Source organism: Amblyraja radiata, chromosome 7 (genome assembly GCF_010909765.2).
Source record: "Amblyraja radiata isolate CabotCenter1 chromosome 7, sAmbRad1.1.pri, whole genome shotgun sequence".
Taxonomy (NCBI): Eukaryota; Metazoa; Chordata; class Chondrichthyes; order Rajiformes; family Rajidae; genus Amblyraja; species Amblyraja radiata.
Genome location: NC_045962.1, coordinates 26,599,638 through 26,617,169, shown reverse-complemented (window position 1 = coordinate 26,617,169; position 17,532 = coordinate 26,599,638). Strand labels below are relative to the sequence as shown.

The 17,532-nt window shown below is 40.7% G+C and overlaps 1 protein-coding gene across 4 annotated transcripts in view; it reads right to left on the bottom strand.

Annotated features, from left to right (window-relative positions):
• Positions 1–2,051: 2,051 nt before the first annotated feature.
• The window catches only part of gpr155 (G protein-coupled receptor 155), a 69,255-nt gene continuing 53,774 nt past the window's right edge, over positions 2,052–17,532 (bottom strand). For 2 of the 4 annotated variants that reach the window (XM_033023924.1, XM_033023925.1), the window contains exons 11-16: positions 17,117–17,218; positions 14,775–14,884; positions 12,094–12,189; positions 11,897–11,961; positions 6,600–6,737; positions 2,052–2,962 (exon numbers count right to left, since the gene is read on the bottom strand). In XM_033023924.1, coding sequence (XP_032879815.1) covers positions 2,755–2,962; positions 6,600–6,737; positions 11,897–11,961; positions 12,094–12,189; positions 14,775–14,884; positions 17,117–17,218 — 719 coding nt within the window. In that variant the 3' untranslated portion in view covers positions 2,052–2,754. Of the gene's footprint in view, positions 3,011–6,599; positions 6,738–11,896; positions 11,962–12,093; positions 12,190–14,774; positions 14,885–17,116; positions 17,219–17,532 lie in introns of all 4 variants that reach the window. The other 2 variants (XM_033023927.1, XM_033023926.1) reach the window with 2 other exon arrangements.

Sequence of the window (17,532 nt, the reverse complement as noted above, 5' to 3'; positions counted from 1 at the left end):
GTCCCACATAAGAGATTAGTATACAAACTTTAAGCACACGGTATTGGGGGTTCAGTATTGATGTGTATAGAGAACTGGCTGGCAGACAGGAAGCAAAGAGTAGGAGTAAACGGGTCCTTTTCACAATGGCAGGCAGTGACTAGTGGGGTACCGCAAGGCTCAGTGCTGGGACCCCAGCTATTTACAATATATATTAATGATTTGGACGAGGGAATTGAATGCAACATCTCCAAGTTTGCGGATGACACGAAGCTGGGGGGTAGTGTTAGCTGTGTGGAGGATGCTAGGAGGCTGCAAGGTGACTTGGATAGGCTGGGTGAGTGGGCAAATGCATGGCAGATGCAGTATAATGTGGATAAATGTGAGGTTATCCACTTTGGTGGCAAAAACAGGAAAGTAGACTATTATCTGAATGGTGGCCGATTAGGAAAGAGGGAGATGCAACGAGACCTGGGTATCATGGTACACCAGTCATGCAGTTGCTGAAGGCAGTGAAGAAGGCGAATGGCATGTTAGCATTCATAGCAAAAGGATTTGAGTATAGGAGCAGGGAGGTTCTACTGCAGTTGTACAGGGTCTTGGTGAGACCACACCTGGAGTATTGCGTACAGTTTTGGTCTAATCTGAGGAAAGACATTCTTGCCATAGAGGGAGTACAGAGAAGGTTCATCAGACTGATTCCTGGGATGTCAGGACTTCCATATGAAGAAAGACTGGATAGACTCGGTTTGTACTCGCTAAAATTTAGAAGATTGAGGGGGGATCTTATAGAAACTTACAAAATTCTTAAGGGGTTGGACAGGCGAGATGCAGGAAGATTGTTCCCAATGTTGGGGAAGTCCAGAACAAGGGGTCACAGTTTAAGGATAAGGGGGAAATCTTTTAGGACCGAGATGAGCAAAATATTTTTCACACAGAGAGTGGTGAATCTCTGGAATTCTCTGCCACAGAAGGTAGTTGAGGCCAGTTCATTGGCTATATTTAAGAGGGAGTTGGATGTGGCCCTTGTGGCTAAAGGGATCAGGGGGTATGGAGAGAAGGCAGGTACAGGATACTGAGTTGGATGATCAGCCATGATCATAGTGAATGGCGGTGCAGGCTCGAAGGGCCGAATGGCCTATTCCTGCACCTATTTTCTATGTTTCTATAATGTGTGAATCCGTGCACACGTTTATGCCCATGGATATTTGCACAAGAGATGCATTTTTACTGGTCGGCAGCTTGATGAATGTTCAGGTCATGAATTTGGCAACAGTGCTCCACTCTGTAGTTTCACAATTCTGGGAGGAGATTCGGGCCTCTGGTATACTGGGATGAGAGCTGTCACAAAACTTATCGTGGCCACATTCTTGAGCACATCAGTGTCCTTCCTACTTTAGGAGCCATCTCCTCCCCTCCAGCCTATTCCCCCATGTCAGTCATAATGTAGGTTGCTGCTAATTGAAGTGTTCAAGAAGGAACTGCAGATGCTGGAAAATCGAAGGTACACAAAAATGCTGGAGAAACTCAGCGGGTGCAGCAGCATCTATGGAGCGAAGGAAATGGGTAACGTTTCGGGCCGAAACCCTTCTTCAGGCCTGCTGCTAATTGAAGATGTGTCTTTAGGGACTGATATACTTCTCTAATTATTACAGAGCAAGGTGGCAGTAACTGCACTAAAGTTAGGCTGGTCTTGTTGGGACCCTGTAGATTGCAATTTGTGACTGTATAGTGGCAAACATGTTAGTGACATTGCATGATTTGGTCCAGTTCCGTGAACTTTTCTGTTAATAATGACGACCAGAACTTATATGACTGTTACCTGCATTCATTTTTTACACTTCTTGGAAGAGATAATTGGAAAACATGAACAATCCAATTTCAAGGCAACAGAGTTATTAAACCAAACACTTATTCATTCAGAATGCAGACAACGAGTTATTGAGCTGTCGAATTCTGTGCTCTAATAAAATTGACACTCAATAAGATTGAAGTTTGATTTCCACATTGATACAGAATTCAAGAGAAACTGTTCAACTTATCAAAATATTTATTTAATTCAATTTTTAAAAAAACATTCCAAAAAGAACATTTTAATATTTTTAAATTAAAATGTAAATTAAAACTGAAGTTAAACGAAATAGGTTTAACAACCTATTTATAAATGCAGCAGATTCTGCCTTGAGCTATGACCAGTGTTAAACAATAGAATACATTTGACAAATATAATTATTCTGCATTTCATGCTGATGATTACATGCATTCAAAGTTAAAAGTGCACCTTCTAACATAAAGTGCAAAAGTTTCCCTCAGTACTTCAGCACATCTGCTGCAGTTTTTTAAAATTAAGAAAGCACAATATCAAGTCTTCAATGTCACAGTCATGGATACATGGACAGTTGAGGCATTTTGGATCTGATAGAACAGTGGCATCATTCAGTTCCGCTTGCTGCAAACACAGATGTTAACGTTAACACCTGTGTTTCTCCATGTATGAAATGACTCAATATTTCAGTGCAATCCATGGCTAAACACATTTTGAATGACGTTTCCACCCTGATCCCAAAGAATAATCTTTGTCTTGGCAAAAGATCACCTGGGCACTAATGCTCTAACAATAAGGCTGTTAGGTAAAATTAACAAACTTTAATAATGGATTTCAAATTCTTTGGTTAATAAGATTTTAAAACAAATGTAATGTATTTCTACAGCAATGAGAAAAAGTTCCCGTGCTTTTCATCTTTAAATTCAAAGCAGCTCCAATGACAGTCCAGATCACAGTGCATCCCTCTGCACCGTACAGTAGAACAGGGATTCATCTTGAAATGGAAATTCATTGGTAAGGCATTGAATTATGCCACCCTCTAGTAATCGGTTTGCATATTTAATAGCTTCTCTTCGGCCTTGGACCAGACCAACTTGAATCAACCAGTCCAGCAGATCACAGCCCTGGAAAATGTCGGAGGAGGTTCCTGCTGCACACCTGTGTCAAAGCAATTATTCATCCACTTGGTCTGCATGTCTTACATCACTGTTTCACAGGAAAGTAAACAGCAAACAGTAGAAAGACAGAAGATGGTATGAAATAAAAACTTGCTACAAATAAAGCTAACTTTAAAAATCAGCATAACTATAAGATTCAATAGTTCCTAGGTTCAATTGAGTCACGTGATAACAGAGACTAGATAAAACTTTGTTTACATAAGTATAAAGATGCACTACATCATGACCCGCTCCATTGGCCTGTCCCTATCTCTGCAATGTTACACATACCAGTTCAAATTCCAACTCCAGATGAGTTATATTTCCTTTAATACTGGCAGGCCAAAGGCATTATCTTTTGCCCACTCTCTAAACCTTACTTCCTGGTCACCTACAAATCAGACTATTAACAACCTAATCTTCCAACTTCACCAAGTCTGAGCTCGCAATTAATTTCCTCTTTATCATTCTAGTTTCGATCATAATGTGTACAATCCTCATTGAGAATTATCGAAAGGTTTGTTCCATTAAAGATAATTTCTAATCAGTAGCTTTAAACATAAAGACTTATGCAAAAAGATTCAATTGGGATGTTGGCTGAAAATTACACAATGCTAAATTTGGTTTGCAATTCCCCAGAATAAAAGTAATCTATGCATACATGCCTAAGATTGGGACAATAATCAAGCATAGCTTGATAAGTAGCAAGCGAGCTTTGTGCCACTAATGTGCCTTGCAATCCGCAGATCCACCAAGGCGTCTAAGCATTTCCTCTTAATATTAAAGAGCACATTCATTGCTGGATCTTCCCCCATCAAATCCCTGGGATTAACTAGTGATCAGAAACCTAGCCGGAGTGGTGGCTCACCCTACGATCCAAAAATCATCCTCCATCTATAAAGGCACAAGTCAGAAGTCGGATAGGAATGTGTCACTTGCCTGGATGAGTGGAGTTTTGTCAAAGCTCAAGCTTAAACCATCCTGGGCAAATCAGCCATCCTGGCACCAAAATCACCACACTACACATTCACTTCCTCCACCACAGGCACATTGGTGGCCACAACATGTAACATCTACAAAACAGACAGCAGGAAATCACTGAAGCTTCTTTGATGTCACCATCCAAAATTTTGACCATCAAGGATGACAAGGAAAGTAGACAATGGAAATGCTACAACCTGCAAACTCCCCTCATATCACATGTTATCCAGATCAAGAAATAAATAACTTGCTTCATCACCAATTCCAGATCCTGATATTCTCTACCAACAGCACTACGGCAGGTACCTTCACTGATTGGACAGTGGTAACTCTAGGCTGTGGTTTATCACCACCATCTCCTGCGCAATTAAGAGTGAGCAATAATAATTAGCTTTGCCAGTGACCACAATATTCCATAAAAAGCATATGGTTCTCTTCTAAATCAGTCAATCTTTTTGCTGTGATTAAAATAGTTAGATATACCATTTTCATTATAGATCCAAAATGAGAACTTATCTAAAAGCTTTACACAAGGAACTCATAATTTTACAATCCCATATCTGATTTTCTTCCAATATAAAGTAATTGTACTGTAATTTAGTTTCGACAGTTGTAAACAAAATATTTTATTTTTTGCTAGAGATGGCATTATTTCATTCGAAATGTTTAACTCAGCTCAAGTGTCCAATGATCGAACCGTCACACAAGTTATTTTTGTTCTTAGAAAATCAAAAAAATGCAGATGAAGGGAATCTGAAATAAAAACAAACATGCTGGAAACTCTCAGCAGGGGAGGTGGTTTCAGTCGGAAAAGAAACTGAGTTAATACTTCAGATTGGAGACTCTTCCTCAGACTTGGGAATGTGAAAATAAATAAGTTCTCTTTAAGTAGCAGAGGAAAGCAGAGAAGGCCTGGATAAGATAGATTGAATGCCTCTGATAATGACGGCCAGGGTTACCATGGCATAGGTTGCAGAGGAAATCAGCTAGTTGACGGGTTAATGAGTATCATTACCAAATCTTTGATCATTACTAAGAGAGCACGAGAAGCTGAGGCAGACAGTGGGGCAGGCAGAGGATGCATAAACTAAGGAGGGGTTAAAAGCCTCAAAATGTGAAGGCCCAGTAACTCAGACAGTGCTAATCGAGAGGGAAAAAATGAACCAATATTACTAAAGCTTATGTTAGGTCTTGTTATAACAGTATAGTAACCTATACTGTTATACAGACAAACTTCAGGGGAGTGAGATGGAGAATTAAGGTGGCAGGCAAAAATAATTCACCACTGCTGATTTTAATGTAGATACTCTCTAAAGCGATCTCTCAAATTGCAATTGGTTCCTCCAGCATAAAGGATGGAGAGCACCAAACAAAATACACTGGAATGGAAGAAATGCTTCGACTGGGTCTTGTGGGACCTCAGGAAATGAAGAGGGAAAAGGAGTGTAACATTCCAAGCAGTTTGTTGCGAAAGTCACATGAGATGTGGTGAGTGAGACAAAAGGGTGGATCTAGCGAGGAGAATGGCTCCTTTAGAATGATGGAAAAGGGAAAAGAGAATGGGAAAGCACATCTAGACGTGGAATTTCATTAAATAGGTTGAAATTGCAAAGGATGATTTGTTCAATGCTTGGTTGGTGTGGTAATGTAGGGAACTGAAGACCATGGGACTCTATCCTTGCTCTATCCAGGAGTTGGCAGTAGATGTGTTGGAAACTGAAGAGATGTAATGAAGAGCCCAGCCAACCCTCCAATATGTAGAGGCAACCATTGTTCAGGAAGAAGAAAGACATCTCAAGAGGTTCCTACATGGAGAGTCTTGCCATTGGAGCAGATGCAGTGGAGATAGAGGATGTGGAAGAATGAAAAAGCATTCCTACAGAAGGAAGGCTTGACGGAATTAATTGAGATAGTTGTGCGATTCTATGCCTTTGTAAGGTACAAAGGAAAAGGTGCTCATTACATCACAGATTAAATGATGAAAACTAAAGTTATAATGGAAAATAGATCTCTCCACTAGATTCTATTTTGTAAGAGTGTAAAAGCTGGGCTTGTCATAGTATCAGGCCATGATAGAAAACATTCAAGTGGGCAGCAAGCCAAAACAATCCACCCACACAGCATACTATTTCTGAAGGTAAAGCAATGTTTGCATGCAAAACAGCTGTAGAAAGGAATATTGTTTGACTTGCCCAGGTAAAAAAGGTTTTGCAGAGATAAAGTAGAATATGGTCAAAAACTTCCCAAACGAAACACAATGGATCCGTTTTCAATTCCTTAATATTTTAACATTTCCTCCACAGATCATTTCTTTATTAATATACTGTGTGCCAATTAAACAAATTGCATGGAGGAACAAATTCAAAAATGCTGCAAATCTGAAAATTGAATCTTCAGTCTTTTAAGAATTAGTATTAGTGCATTTTAGAAAACAATTTTGAAAATTAACAAACTATTAAAATCAAAGCAAATTAAATTAGCAGTAATATGGAGACACCAGTGACTACAAGTGCTGGAATCCTCGGCAAAATGACTGTTGGAGGAGTTCAGCAGGTCAGTCAGCATCTGTGGAGGGAAACGTATAGACAACGGTTTGGATCAGGACCCTTCTTCAGACTGTAAATTAGTAAATACTGCAAGTTAGCAGAAGCACCTACCTCCTTGTTTTGGCAATGTCTTTGATGCACTGGTCTTTATGATACTGAGTAAACTGTTGGCAAGTCATCCTTATGTTCTCAGCTGCTGCATTATCAGTCTGCACTCCAAGATCTTTTCCATACCACAGGTTTTCAAGCCTAAGTTAACAGTAATTATTAATGGACAATCTACCTAAACTTTTTCCAAAGAGTTCTTCCCTTCTTGAACAATAGAGACAATTCTTGAGCTGAAACACAAAAACTATGAAATGAGAAAAACCGAGATTGGTCTAATTTGCTTTGTATCATGCAAATAATTGAGGGTGAGAAAACAGTGTTATATACCAATCAGTTTGTAAAAGGTACAGAATACAATCCAATAGATTTCACACAAAGGACGGTGGGTGCAAGGAACGAGCTGCCAGATGAGGTAGTTGAGGAATGGACTATTAGAAACAACGAAAAATAGGTACAGGAGTAGGCCATTCGGCCCCTTGAGCCAGCACCGCCATTCAATATGATCGTGGCTGATCATCTAAAATCAGTACCCCGTTCCTGCTTTTCCCCCATATCCCTTGATTCCTTTTGCCCGAGGAGCTAAATCTAACTCTCGCTTGAAAACATCCAGTGAATTGGCCTCCACTGCCTTGTGCCTTCTATTACAACATTTAAGAAACAATTAGACAGGTAAATGGATAGGACAGGTTTAGAAGGATCTGGGCTAAACACAGGCAGGTGGGATAAATGTAGATTGGACATGTTGGTCGATGTGGGCAGGTTGGACCAAATGGCATGTTCCCACGCTGTATGACTATTTGTCATACAAAATCTCTCCAGTGCGTAATCCCTGTCAGTGTATCCACCTAACAGTAGTAGTGGAGTTGGGGATGGCATCAAACAGGAAAGTAGAAATGCGTGCAACAAAGGTAAAACAGTTATAATGGGTGACTTCGATCTACATATAAATTGGGTGAATCAAATTGGCAGGGGTGCTGAGGAAGAGGATTTCTTGGAATGTATGCGGGATAGTTTTCTAAACCAACATATAGAGGACCAACGAGAGAGCAGGCTATTCTTGACTGGGTATTGAGTAATGAGGAAGGGTTAGCTAGCAGTCTTGTTGTGCGTGGCCCCTTGGGCAAAAGTAACCATAATATGGTTGAGTTCTTCATTAGGATGGAGAGTGACAGTTAATTCAGAAACAAGGGTTCTGAACTTAAATAAAGGTAACTTTGAGGGTATGAGACGTGAATTGGCCAAGATAGACTGGCAATTGATTCTTAAAGGCATTTAAAGACCGCATGGATGAACTACAACAATTGTTCATCCCAGTTTGGCAAAAGAATAAATCAGGGATGGTAGTGCATCCGTGGATAACAAGGGAAATCAGGGATAGTATCAAAACAAAAGATGAAGCATACAAATTAGCCAGAAAAAAGCAGCCTACCAGAGGACTGGGAGAAATTCAATCCAGCAGAGGAGGACAAAGGGCTTAATTAGGAAAGGGAAAATAGATTATGAAAGAAAACTGGCAGGGAACATAAAAACTGACTGCAAAAGCTTTTATAGATATGTGAAGAGAAAAAGATTAGTTAAAACAAATGTAAGTCCCTTGCAGTCAGAAACAGGTGAATTGATCATGGGGCACAAGGACATGGCAGACCAATTGAATAACTACTTTGGTTCTGTCTTCACTAAGGAAGACATAAATAATCTGCCGGAAATAGCAGGGGACCGGGGGTCAAATGAGATGGAGGAACTGAGTGAAATCCAGGTTAGTCGGGAAGTGGTGTTAGGTAAATTGAATGGATTAAAGGCCGATAAATCCCCAGGGCCAGATAGGCTGCACCCCAGAGTACTTAAGGAAGTAGCCCCAGAAATAATAGATGCATTAGTGATAATTTTTCAAAACTCATTAGATTCTGGAGTAGTTCCTGAGGATTGGAGGGTAGCTAATGTAACCCCACTTTTTAAAAAGGGAGGGAGAGAGAAAACGGGGAATTACAGACCAGTTAGTCTAACATCGGTAGGGGGGAAAATGCTAGAGTCAGTTATTAAAGATGGGATAGCAGCACATTTGGAAAATGGTGAAATCATTGGACAAAGTCGGCATTGATTTATGTCTGACGAATCACGTAGAATTTTTTAGAATCATGTAAATCATGTCTGTTGAATCTTATAGAATTTTTCGAGGATGTAACCAGTGGATGTGTTATATCTGGACTTTCAGAAGGCTTTTGACAAGGTCCCACATAAGAGATTACTATACAAACCTAAAGCACACGGTATTGGGGGTTCAGTATTGATGTGAATAGAGAACTGGCTGGCAGACAGGAAGCAAAGAGTAGGGGTAAACGGGTCCTTTTCAGAATGGCAGGCAGTGACTAGTGGGGTACCGCAAGACTCAGTGCTGGGACCCGAGCTATTTACAATATATATTAATGATTTGGACGAGGGAATTGAATGCAACATCTCCAAGTTTGAGGAAAGCTGGGGGGCAGTGTTAGCTGTGAGGAGGATGCTAGGAGGCTGCAAGGTGACTTCGATAGGTTGGGTGAGTGGGCAAATGCATGGCAGATGCAGTATAATGTGGATAAATGTGAGGTTATCCACTTTGGTGGCAAGAACAGGAAAGTAGACTATTATCTGAATGGCGGCCGATTAGGAAAAGGGGAGATGCAACGAGACCTGGGTGTCATGGTACACCAATCATTGAAAGTAGGCATGCAGGCGCAGCAGGCAGTGAAGAAGGCGAATGGTATGTTTGCATTCATAGCAAAAGGATTTGAGTATAGGAGCAGGGAGGTTCTACTGCAGTTGTACAGGGCCTTGATGAGACCACACCTGGAGTATTGCGTACAGTTTTGGTCTCCTAATCTGAGGAAAGACATTCTTGCCATAGAGAGAGTACAGAGAAGGTTCACCAAACTGATTCCTGGGATGGCAGGACTTTCATATGAAGAACGACTGGATAGACGGCTTGTACTCGCTGGAATTTAGAAGATTGAGGGGGGATCTTATAGAAACGTACAAAATTCTTAAGGGGTTAGACAGGCTAGATGCAGGAAGATTGTTCCCGATGTTGGGGAAGTCCAGAACAAGGGGTCACAGTTTAAGGATAAGGGGGAAGTCTTTTAGGACCGAGATGAGGAAAAAAAAATTTCACAGAGAGAGTGGTGAATCTGTGGAATTCTCTGCCACAGAAAGTAGTTGAGGCCAGTTCATTGGCTAAATTTAAGAGGGAGTTAGATGTGGCCCTTGTGGCTAAAGGGATCAGGGGGTATGGAGAGAAGACAGGTACAGGATACCGAGTTGGATGATCAGCTATGATCATATTGAATGGCGGTGCAGGCTCGACGGGCCGAATGGCCTACTCCTGCTATTTTCTATGTTTCTGTTTCTATCCTGGAAAAATTCCGTCTGACGTATTTATGACAGTAATGGCCCATGTAAACTTTTCAAACTGTAATGACACTCCTGTTACCGGCAAGTGAATGTAATTGCAGCTCAACATGTGGTGTTCCTATTTTAACATACAAATATGTAGATAGATATAATTAGCTATACATTCACATGGGATCGAGCAGAGTTCAGTTCCACTCCAGTTCTAAAGAACTCAAAATGCCAGTACATGAATTCATTCAATGTGGACCAGCCATTTCATATCAGCTGTGTGAGGTCTTGGACCAATAGCAATGAGGGTTTCTCTGCCCCACCAAATGGAGTCCACGGGTGCTGCACAGAGTCAGTGCATGTATAACATGGCTGGCCTGCAACATTGCAAAGTTATTTATATTTTTCATTCCTTTCTTTACATCCATCATTGATGCCACATCAATCAGTAGCTGAGCACAGAATATGATATATTCCCTGCCCGTGCCCCATCACCAATGCTACTAGATTCTCTTCCCCGTTAAGAGTTCTTATCGAATGAAGATTGCGATCAGGACCTTAATCAAGAAAGGCGGCTCATGTTTTACTCGGGGGTTATGGGCTTGAAAAACAATGGGTTAATCAAACATATGCTAGGCACTGCAAGCCACCATGCTGCTATTTTAAATAAATGAGGTAAATCACATCATACAACATCATACAGCTTTCCCTTCCATCTGTACAATCCTTTACCTGACATTACCCGTTTATGCTCCATAATTGGAAAAATAAAATCCCAAAGATAAATACATTTAAACATATAACCTAATAGCTGCAGCAATCATTTGAGTTTTCTTTCTCTTCTGCAAAACTGAACTTACAAAATAAAGCTGAAAACTGATGTGCTAGAGAATGTAAATTAAACTTTGGTAGCAATTAGACAAGCGCATTATTCTAAAAATGTATAAATCAAGCAAGCATTATACCCCAGGTATCTGCTCTAAACAAATGGTACTGATATCAAGATTTCTAATTCAAATCCTCTTCTTATAATCCTCCAACATTTTCGGCATACAGCATATAATCCTCCAACATTTTTGCCACCTCCAATGGGATCCCACTACTGGCCACATCTTTCCATCTCCACCCCTTTCTGCTGTCCGCAGAGACCGTTCCCTCCGCAACTCCCTGGTCAACTCGTCCCTTCCCACCCAAACCACCCCCTCCCCAGGTCCTTTCCCCTGCAACCACAGGAGATGCAACACCTGTCCCTTTACCTCCCCCCTCGACTCCATCCAAGGACCCTGACAGTCTTTCCAGGTGAGGTAGAGGTTCGCATGTACCTCCTCCAACCTCATCTACTGTATCCGCTGTTCCAGGTGTCAACTCCTGGTGACCAAGCGCATGCTCGGCGATCATTTAGCTGATCACCTCCGCTCAGTCCACCTTAACTTACCTGATCTCCCGTTTGCTCAGCACTTTAACTCCCCCTCCCATTCCCAATCTGACCTTTCTGTCCTGGGCCTCCTCCATTGTCAGAGTGAGGCCCAGTGCAAATTGGAGGAACAGCATATCATATTTCGTTTGGGTAGCTTACACCCCAGCGATATGAACATTGACTTCTCTAACTTTAAATCGCCTTTACTTTCCCTCTCTCTCCATCCCCACCCTCTTCCCAGTTCTCCCACCAGTCTTCCTGTCTCCGACTACATTCTCTCTGTCCCACGCACTCCCCTGACTTCAGTCTGAAGAAGGGTCTCGACCCAGAACGTCACCGATTCCTTCTCTCCAGAGATGCTGCCTGTCCTGCTGAGTTACTCCAGCTTTTTATGTTTATCCTCATCGTATAAATCTAATTGAAATCGAGAGGTGTTGAATTATCACTTTCTAGAAGTGAAGAATAAGAACACCATGAGGTAAAATTATGTTGAGATAAAATTATTTACCTTTTCTTAAACGGGAGAATGACTAAATGCTTATCAAGCCCAAATATGCCAAAGGAAATAAAACCCTGGAAGGGGGAAAAAAAAGACACATTGTTTACCACAATGCTTAAATTGACATTCACCACTGGATTAATTCAGTGTTATTGTTCAAATATAAAATAACGTTCATAGAATTCAATCACTTGAAGAACACAAACCTGTGCAAAATTGAAGATTACACAGAAGAACTGCAGCTCAACGTAAAGGCGGCCTGGTTTTTGGTTAACTAAAAACCAGAAACAACTGGATACATTCTGAAAAATATTTTAAAATGTCAATCAGGGATGGATAAAAGTGCCACTGCCAATTTATAAGTATTTACACAATAATACATGAAGCAACATGAAAAACAGAATGAGACAACATTATAAATGGTTAATATTCTAGATCAACTCATCATGTTGTATTATTTAGGAAATCTAAAGCGCAAGAATGGCAAAAACAGCAGGAAGAGAAAATATAACCAAGCTTTACTTTCTCTCCACAGATGCTGCCTAACCCGTTAGGATTGTCGATATTTTTTGCTCAAGATTCCTGCATCTGCAGTCTTGTGTCTCCAAGGTGGCATTTATGCTCTACTTGAGCCTCCTCCATCTTTCCTCAGCTAAAATGATCAAGGCAACCTCCATTCCCTCATCCTCCTATGCATCTCTAGCCTTGCCATAAATGCTTCCACCACTTCATGTGACAGTCTGTTCCACTCTTTGGATAAAAACTTTTCTTGCAAGTTCGCTACTGGATTCCTTGGTGAATATCTGGACTACAGAGTAGATACTGTTGCGCCTTTATTTAAGGAAAGCCGTTAGGACAAGCCAGGGAACTACAGACTACAGAGCCTAATGTCAGTGGTTTAAAAGTTACAGGAAGGGATTCTAGGCGATGGGATTTGCCTGCATTTGGAAAGACAAGGACTGATCAGGGATAGTCACATTGGCATTTTGTGCAAGAAATCATACCTCACAAATTTTGTGGAGTTTTTCTTGAAGAGGCAACCAGGAGGTTTGACGAGGGTAGGTCAGTAGACAATGTCTATGTGGACTTTGACGCAACCTTTGTCAAGGTCCCCACATTGTAAGTTGGGCCGGAAGATGCGATAACATGGGATCCAGGGTGAGCTAGACAAATGGACACAACATTCACTTTGGTGAAAGGAGATCGAGAGTGAGAGTTGTGGATCATTTTTCAGAATGGAGGCTTGTGATCAGTGGTGTGTCTCAGGGATTAGGGATTAGGGATCTACTCTTGCTTATCATATGCATATATACATATTACCTTTTGGATGAAAATGTGGACGGCATGATTAGTACGTTTGCAGATGACACCAAATCTGGTGATGTGGTGTACATTGAAAAAAATGGACTAATACTACAACAGGATCTTGATCAACTGGCGAAAATGGGCCAAGGAATGGCAAGGTAGAAATCAACTTGGACAAGTGCTGAGTGAGGCATATAAACCAGGTGAAGAACATATACAGCAAATGACAGGGTGCTAGGAGTGTTGTAGAATAGAGGCATGGATATGTGGGGCTGATATATGTGTTTCCGTGCTGTATAACTCTATGACTATCTTATATCAGTGGCCTCTAGATTTATGCTCTTCCTCAGAAGCAGAGATGTTCTGAATCCACGCAAAACTTTCACCATTTTAAAGTCCTTTAAAAGGTCAATTCCCAACTTTCTTTTCTCTAGGGAAAAGAATTTCACTGTTCATCTTTTCCTGGCATTTCTGGTATCAGCCCTCTACAATGTCCCTGCACCTTCTTCACTGTCTTTTCTTATCATGATCATGTGATAGGAGCAAATATGTCCATTCGGCCCATCAAGTCTACTCCGCCATTCAACCATGGCTGATCTATCTCTCCCTCCTAATCCCATTCTCCTGCCTTCTTCCCATAACCTCTGACACCAGTACTAATCAAGAATCTGTCAATCTCTGCCTTGAATATATCCATTGACTTGACCTCCACAGCCTTCTGTGACAAAGAATTCCACAGATTCACCAACCTCTGATTAAAGAAATTCCTCCTCATCCCCTTCCTAAAAGAACGTCCTTTAATTCTGAGGCTATGACCTCTGTCTAAGGCTCTCCCACTAGTGGAAACACCCTCTCCACATCCACTCTATCCAAGCCTTTCACTATTCTGTACATTTCAATGAGGTCCCCCTCATTCTTTTAAACTCCAGCGCAGTTCTGTCAAACGCTCATCATATGTTAACCTACTCATTCCTAGGATCATTCTTGTAAACCTCCTCTGGACCCTCTCCTTCCTCAAATATGGTGCCCAGAAATGCTCACAATATTCCAAATGCGGCCTCAGCATTACATCCCTGTTTTTGTATATAAGCCCTCTCGAAATAAAAGGCTAGTATTATGTTCCATGTATTAATAATTAGTACAACAGCAATTTGCATTAATATAGTATTTATATCACAATAAAATATCCAAAATGAGCTCTAACATAACTCTAAATAGTTCTGAAAATAGTGACCAGACCTCTACACAGCTCTCAAGGCCTGGTCAAACCAGTACAATGCAGGTTTAGCATAACATTCCTGCTTCTCATCTCTATTCAGTCCCAGTTTAAGAGCATCTCTCAGATGTCTCTTAAAATTGACACCCAGAAGGTTAACTGAATCATACTTTCATGAGGGTAGAAACTGTAACAGTTCTCGTTGATTAGTTAAACCAACAACAATAACACCAACAAAAAATGCCTTTGAGAAAGGCAATGTTTAAACAGAGGCAAGTAATGAAATGAGTATAGGTTAATTTTTATTTATTTTTTGATTAAAATGTCCATTGTCATGAAGCAAAATCGTTTCAATGTCAGACTTACAGCAAACAAGCCTATAATGAGAAGCAAACACAGTAGCACGTGCCTGCCGAGCTGTGGATCTGCACTTCGTAAACACTCCCCTTCTGGTGTCAAGGCCATGCATTGTTCTGCTGAAAATAAACACATGAGTGATAAGATTTGGAGATGCAGAAGCTAAGATATTATTATTATGAATTCTGCTGACTGTGGAAAAGAAATACCCAAAAAGATAAGATCCAAATTAAGTCTACTAGTTGAAACAACTATTATTGATCAAGCTATGCAGTTGTGCGTAAGATCATAAAATGTACAACAGAAATTCTGATTATACAATGAGGAACGTAGCCTGTTCACAGCTTTAAAGCACATTTACCTCTTGGCTAAATCACTTTAAGGTGAGTGTGGCAAAGATTAAATGTGATGTGAGGGACATTTTTGTGACAGAGAGAGTGGTCAGTGGCATTTGAGGCTTTTAGACAGGCACATGGATATGTAGTGGATGCAGGGAAATGGATCAAGTGCAGGCAAATGAGAAGTTTTATTTTGCTTCATATTCGGCACAGACATTGTGGGCCAAATGGTCTGTTCTTGTGCTGTACTTTTCTATTGTTCTATGCACAAACAATTACTACAACAGCATTTTGTATTTATATAGTACTCATATCACACTAAAACATCCAAAAGGCGCTCCATCAGAATGCAAAAAAAAAATCTGTAAATACTCAGCAAGGCATGCAGCACCTGTTGTCAATATCCAACCCTTGTCTCTGGCGCTGTAAGCCAGCAGTTCTACCGCTGCACCATTGTGCCACCCCCGTTACACCCCATTGGGCAACAATATGTTCGATTATCTTAATTTTTTGTGTAAATCAAGAGATGACCACTGAGTGAACATCAGAATAGTCCAGTTCACGTAAAAAGTGTGGAAAATAACCTGACATGCGCGTATTTGGAAGGTGTTACACAGGTTGTCTTAATAATGGTAAAAAGTTAATTTAGTCACAGTGGCGTAATGGTAGAGTTGCTGCCTCGCTGCGCCAGAGACCTGGGTTCGACCCTGACCTTAGGTACTGTCTGTGCAGAGTTTATACGTTTTCCCTGTGACCGCGTAGGTTTTCTCCGGGCGCTCCAGTTTCCTTCCGTGCAAGTTTGTAGGTTAATTGGCCGCTGTAAATTGCACCTGGTGTGCAGGATGCGATAGTGGAATACATGGACCTAGTGTACGGGTGATTAATGGTCGGCATGGACTCAGTGGGCCAAGGGCGTATTTCCACACTGTTTCTCTATACTAAAATAAACTAAACATGACAAGCACCAAGGCAGAGAACTATCTGGTCGAGCATTGTCAGGGATGAGAAAAGAGACAGTGGACAAGTAGACAAGTGGACTTTGTGCCTCAGGTCAGCTGATCAGCTGCTCCTGGAGGTAGCGAGGTCTAAGCGGAAGCTCAGAGGGGATAGAGCCTTCTCTGTTGTTGCTCCGGCGTTATGGAACACTCTGCCGTTGCACATCAGACAGGCCCCCTCACTGTCCATCTTCAAAACCAGTCTTAAAACCCATTTCTATTCCTTGGCTTTTGACCCTGCATGAGACTTTGCTCCTGTTTTAGTGTTTTAATGTTTTTTTTTTATTGTTTTTACTCTCTCTTTTAATGTTTTTATTGTCGTGTAATAATTTTTTGTCCATGATTAGTCATGTACAGCACTTTGTTGCAACAGTGGTTGTTTTTAAAGTGCTCTATAAATAAAGTTATTATTATTATTATGGGAACAAAGACATGACAATGGCTTGCTCATAATTACTAAATCTGGGATAAGCTATTTGACAGCTCAGAGACAGTGAAGGGGCCAGGGGAAGTGGGAATGAAGCGTGGGTTTGTCTTCAACATGTGTACAAGGACTGATGCAATATAGCAGCATGATGCACATATAGGAGGATCCTCAATGTTATATCATTGGGGGACACCAGAGCTAACGGTACGGCAGTGAGAAGAAAATGTATTAGAGTTGATTTTCTTGTTATGACTGAATAATTCAAATGAAACTAGGCAAGTACAGTTCCTTCTAGCCAGATGGTTGAGGAGAGGCTTTGGAAGGGGACATGGACCTTGTCAAAGGTGACAGTCAGATTAACGAGATTAAGGGAAAGATTTATCCGATGAGTTTCGAGAAGGAAAGATTAAGTTTATCACAGTCATGAGTCACAGTATATATTGCTGTATAAGGTACCATATTGTTGATTGTGGATTTTTATGTTAGTATACATTAAAAGGCTATAGAGCATTTCAAATTGTTAGTAAAGCATTCAAGTCATTAATCAGGATATTTTATTTGCCGAACGTTATATTGTTTCAATGACCATACCACCCCGTTGCATTGCATTCATGGGTCTGTCATCAGTCAGAACATCCAGGTTGGTAAAACATAATAATTCATCTTGATTTTCCATTTGACCAGCAAAGGTTTCTGTTAAAAACGAAGGCACCTTAAATAATTATTAATGCTCACTAATATTAACTTATAAACAACAAAACATAGCAAACCCCAATAGATGCAGTTATATTTTTAAATTCAAATATTACAGTCCCAAGACATTCAAAAGCTCTTCATGTTTTCATAAATAACTACTTTAAAATCTGAACACAGTTCATTCTCTATACATTTAAATCCTTATAAGAATTAATGCAGAACATGTGAAGGCAGACTTACATTCTGTGACAAAACATAACTATGTCATAAACAGAAACAGTCAAAGATTCAGGATATAACCAGACAACAAA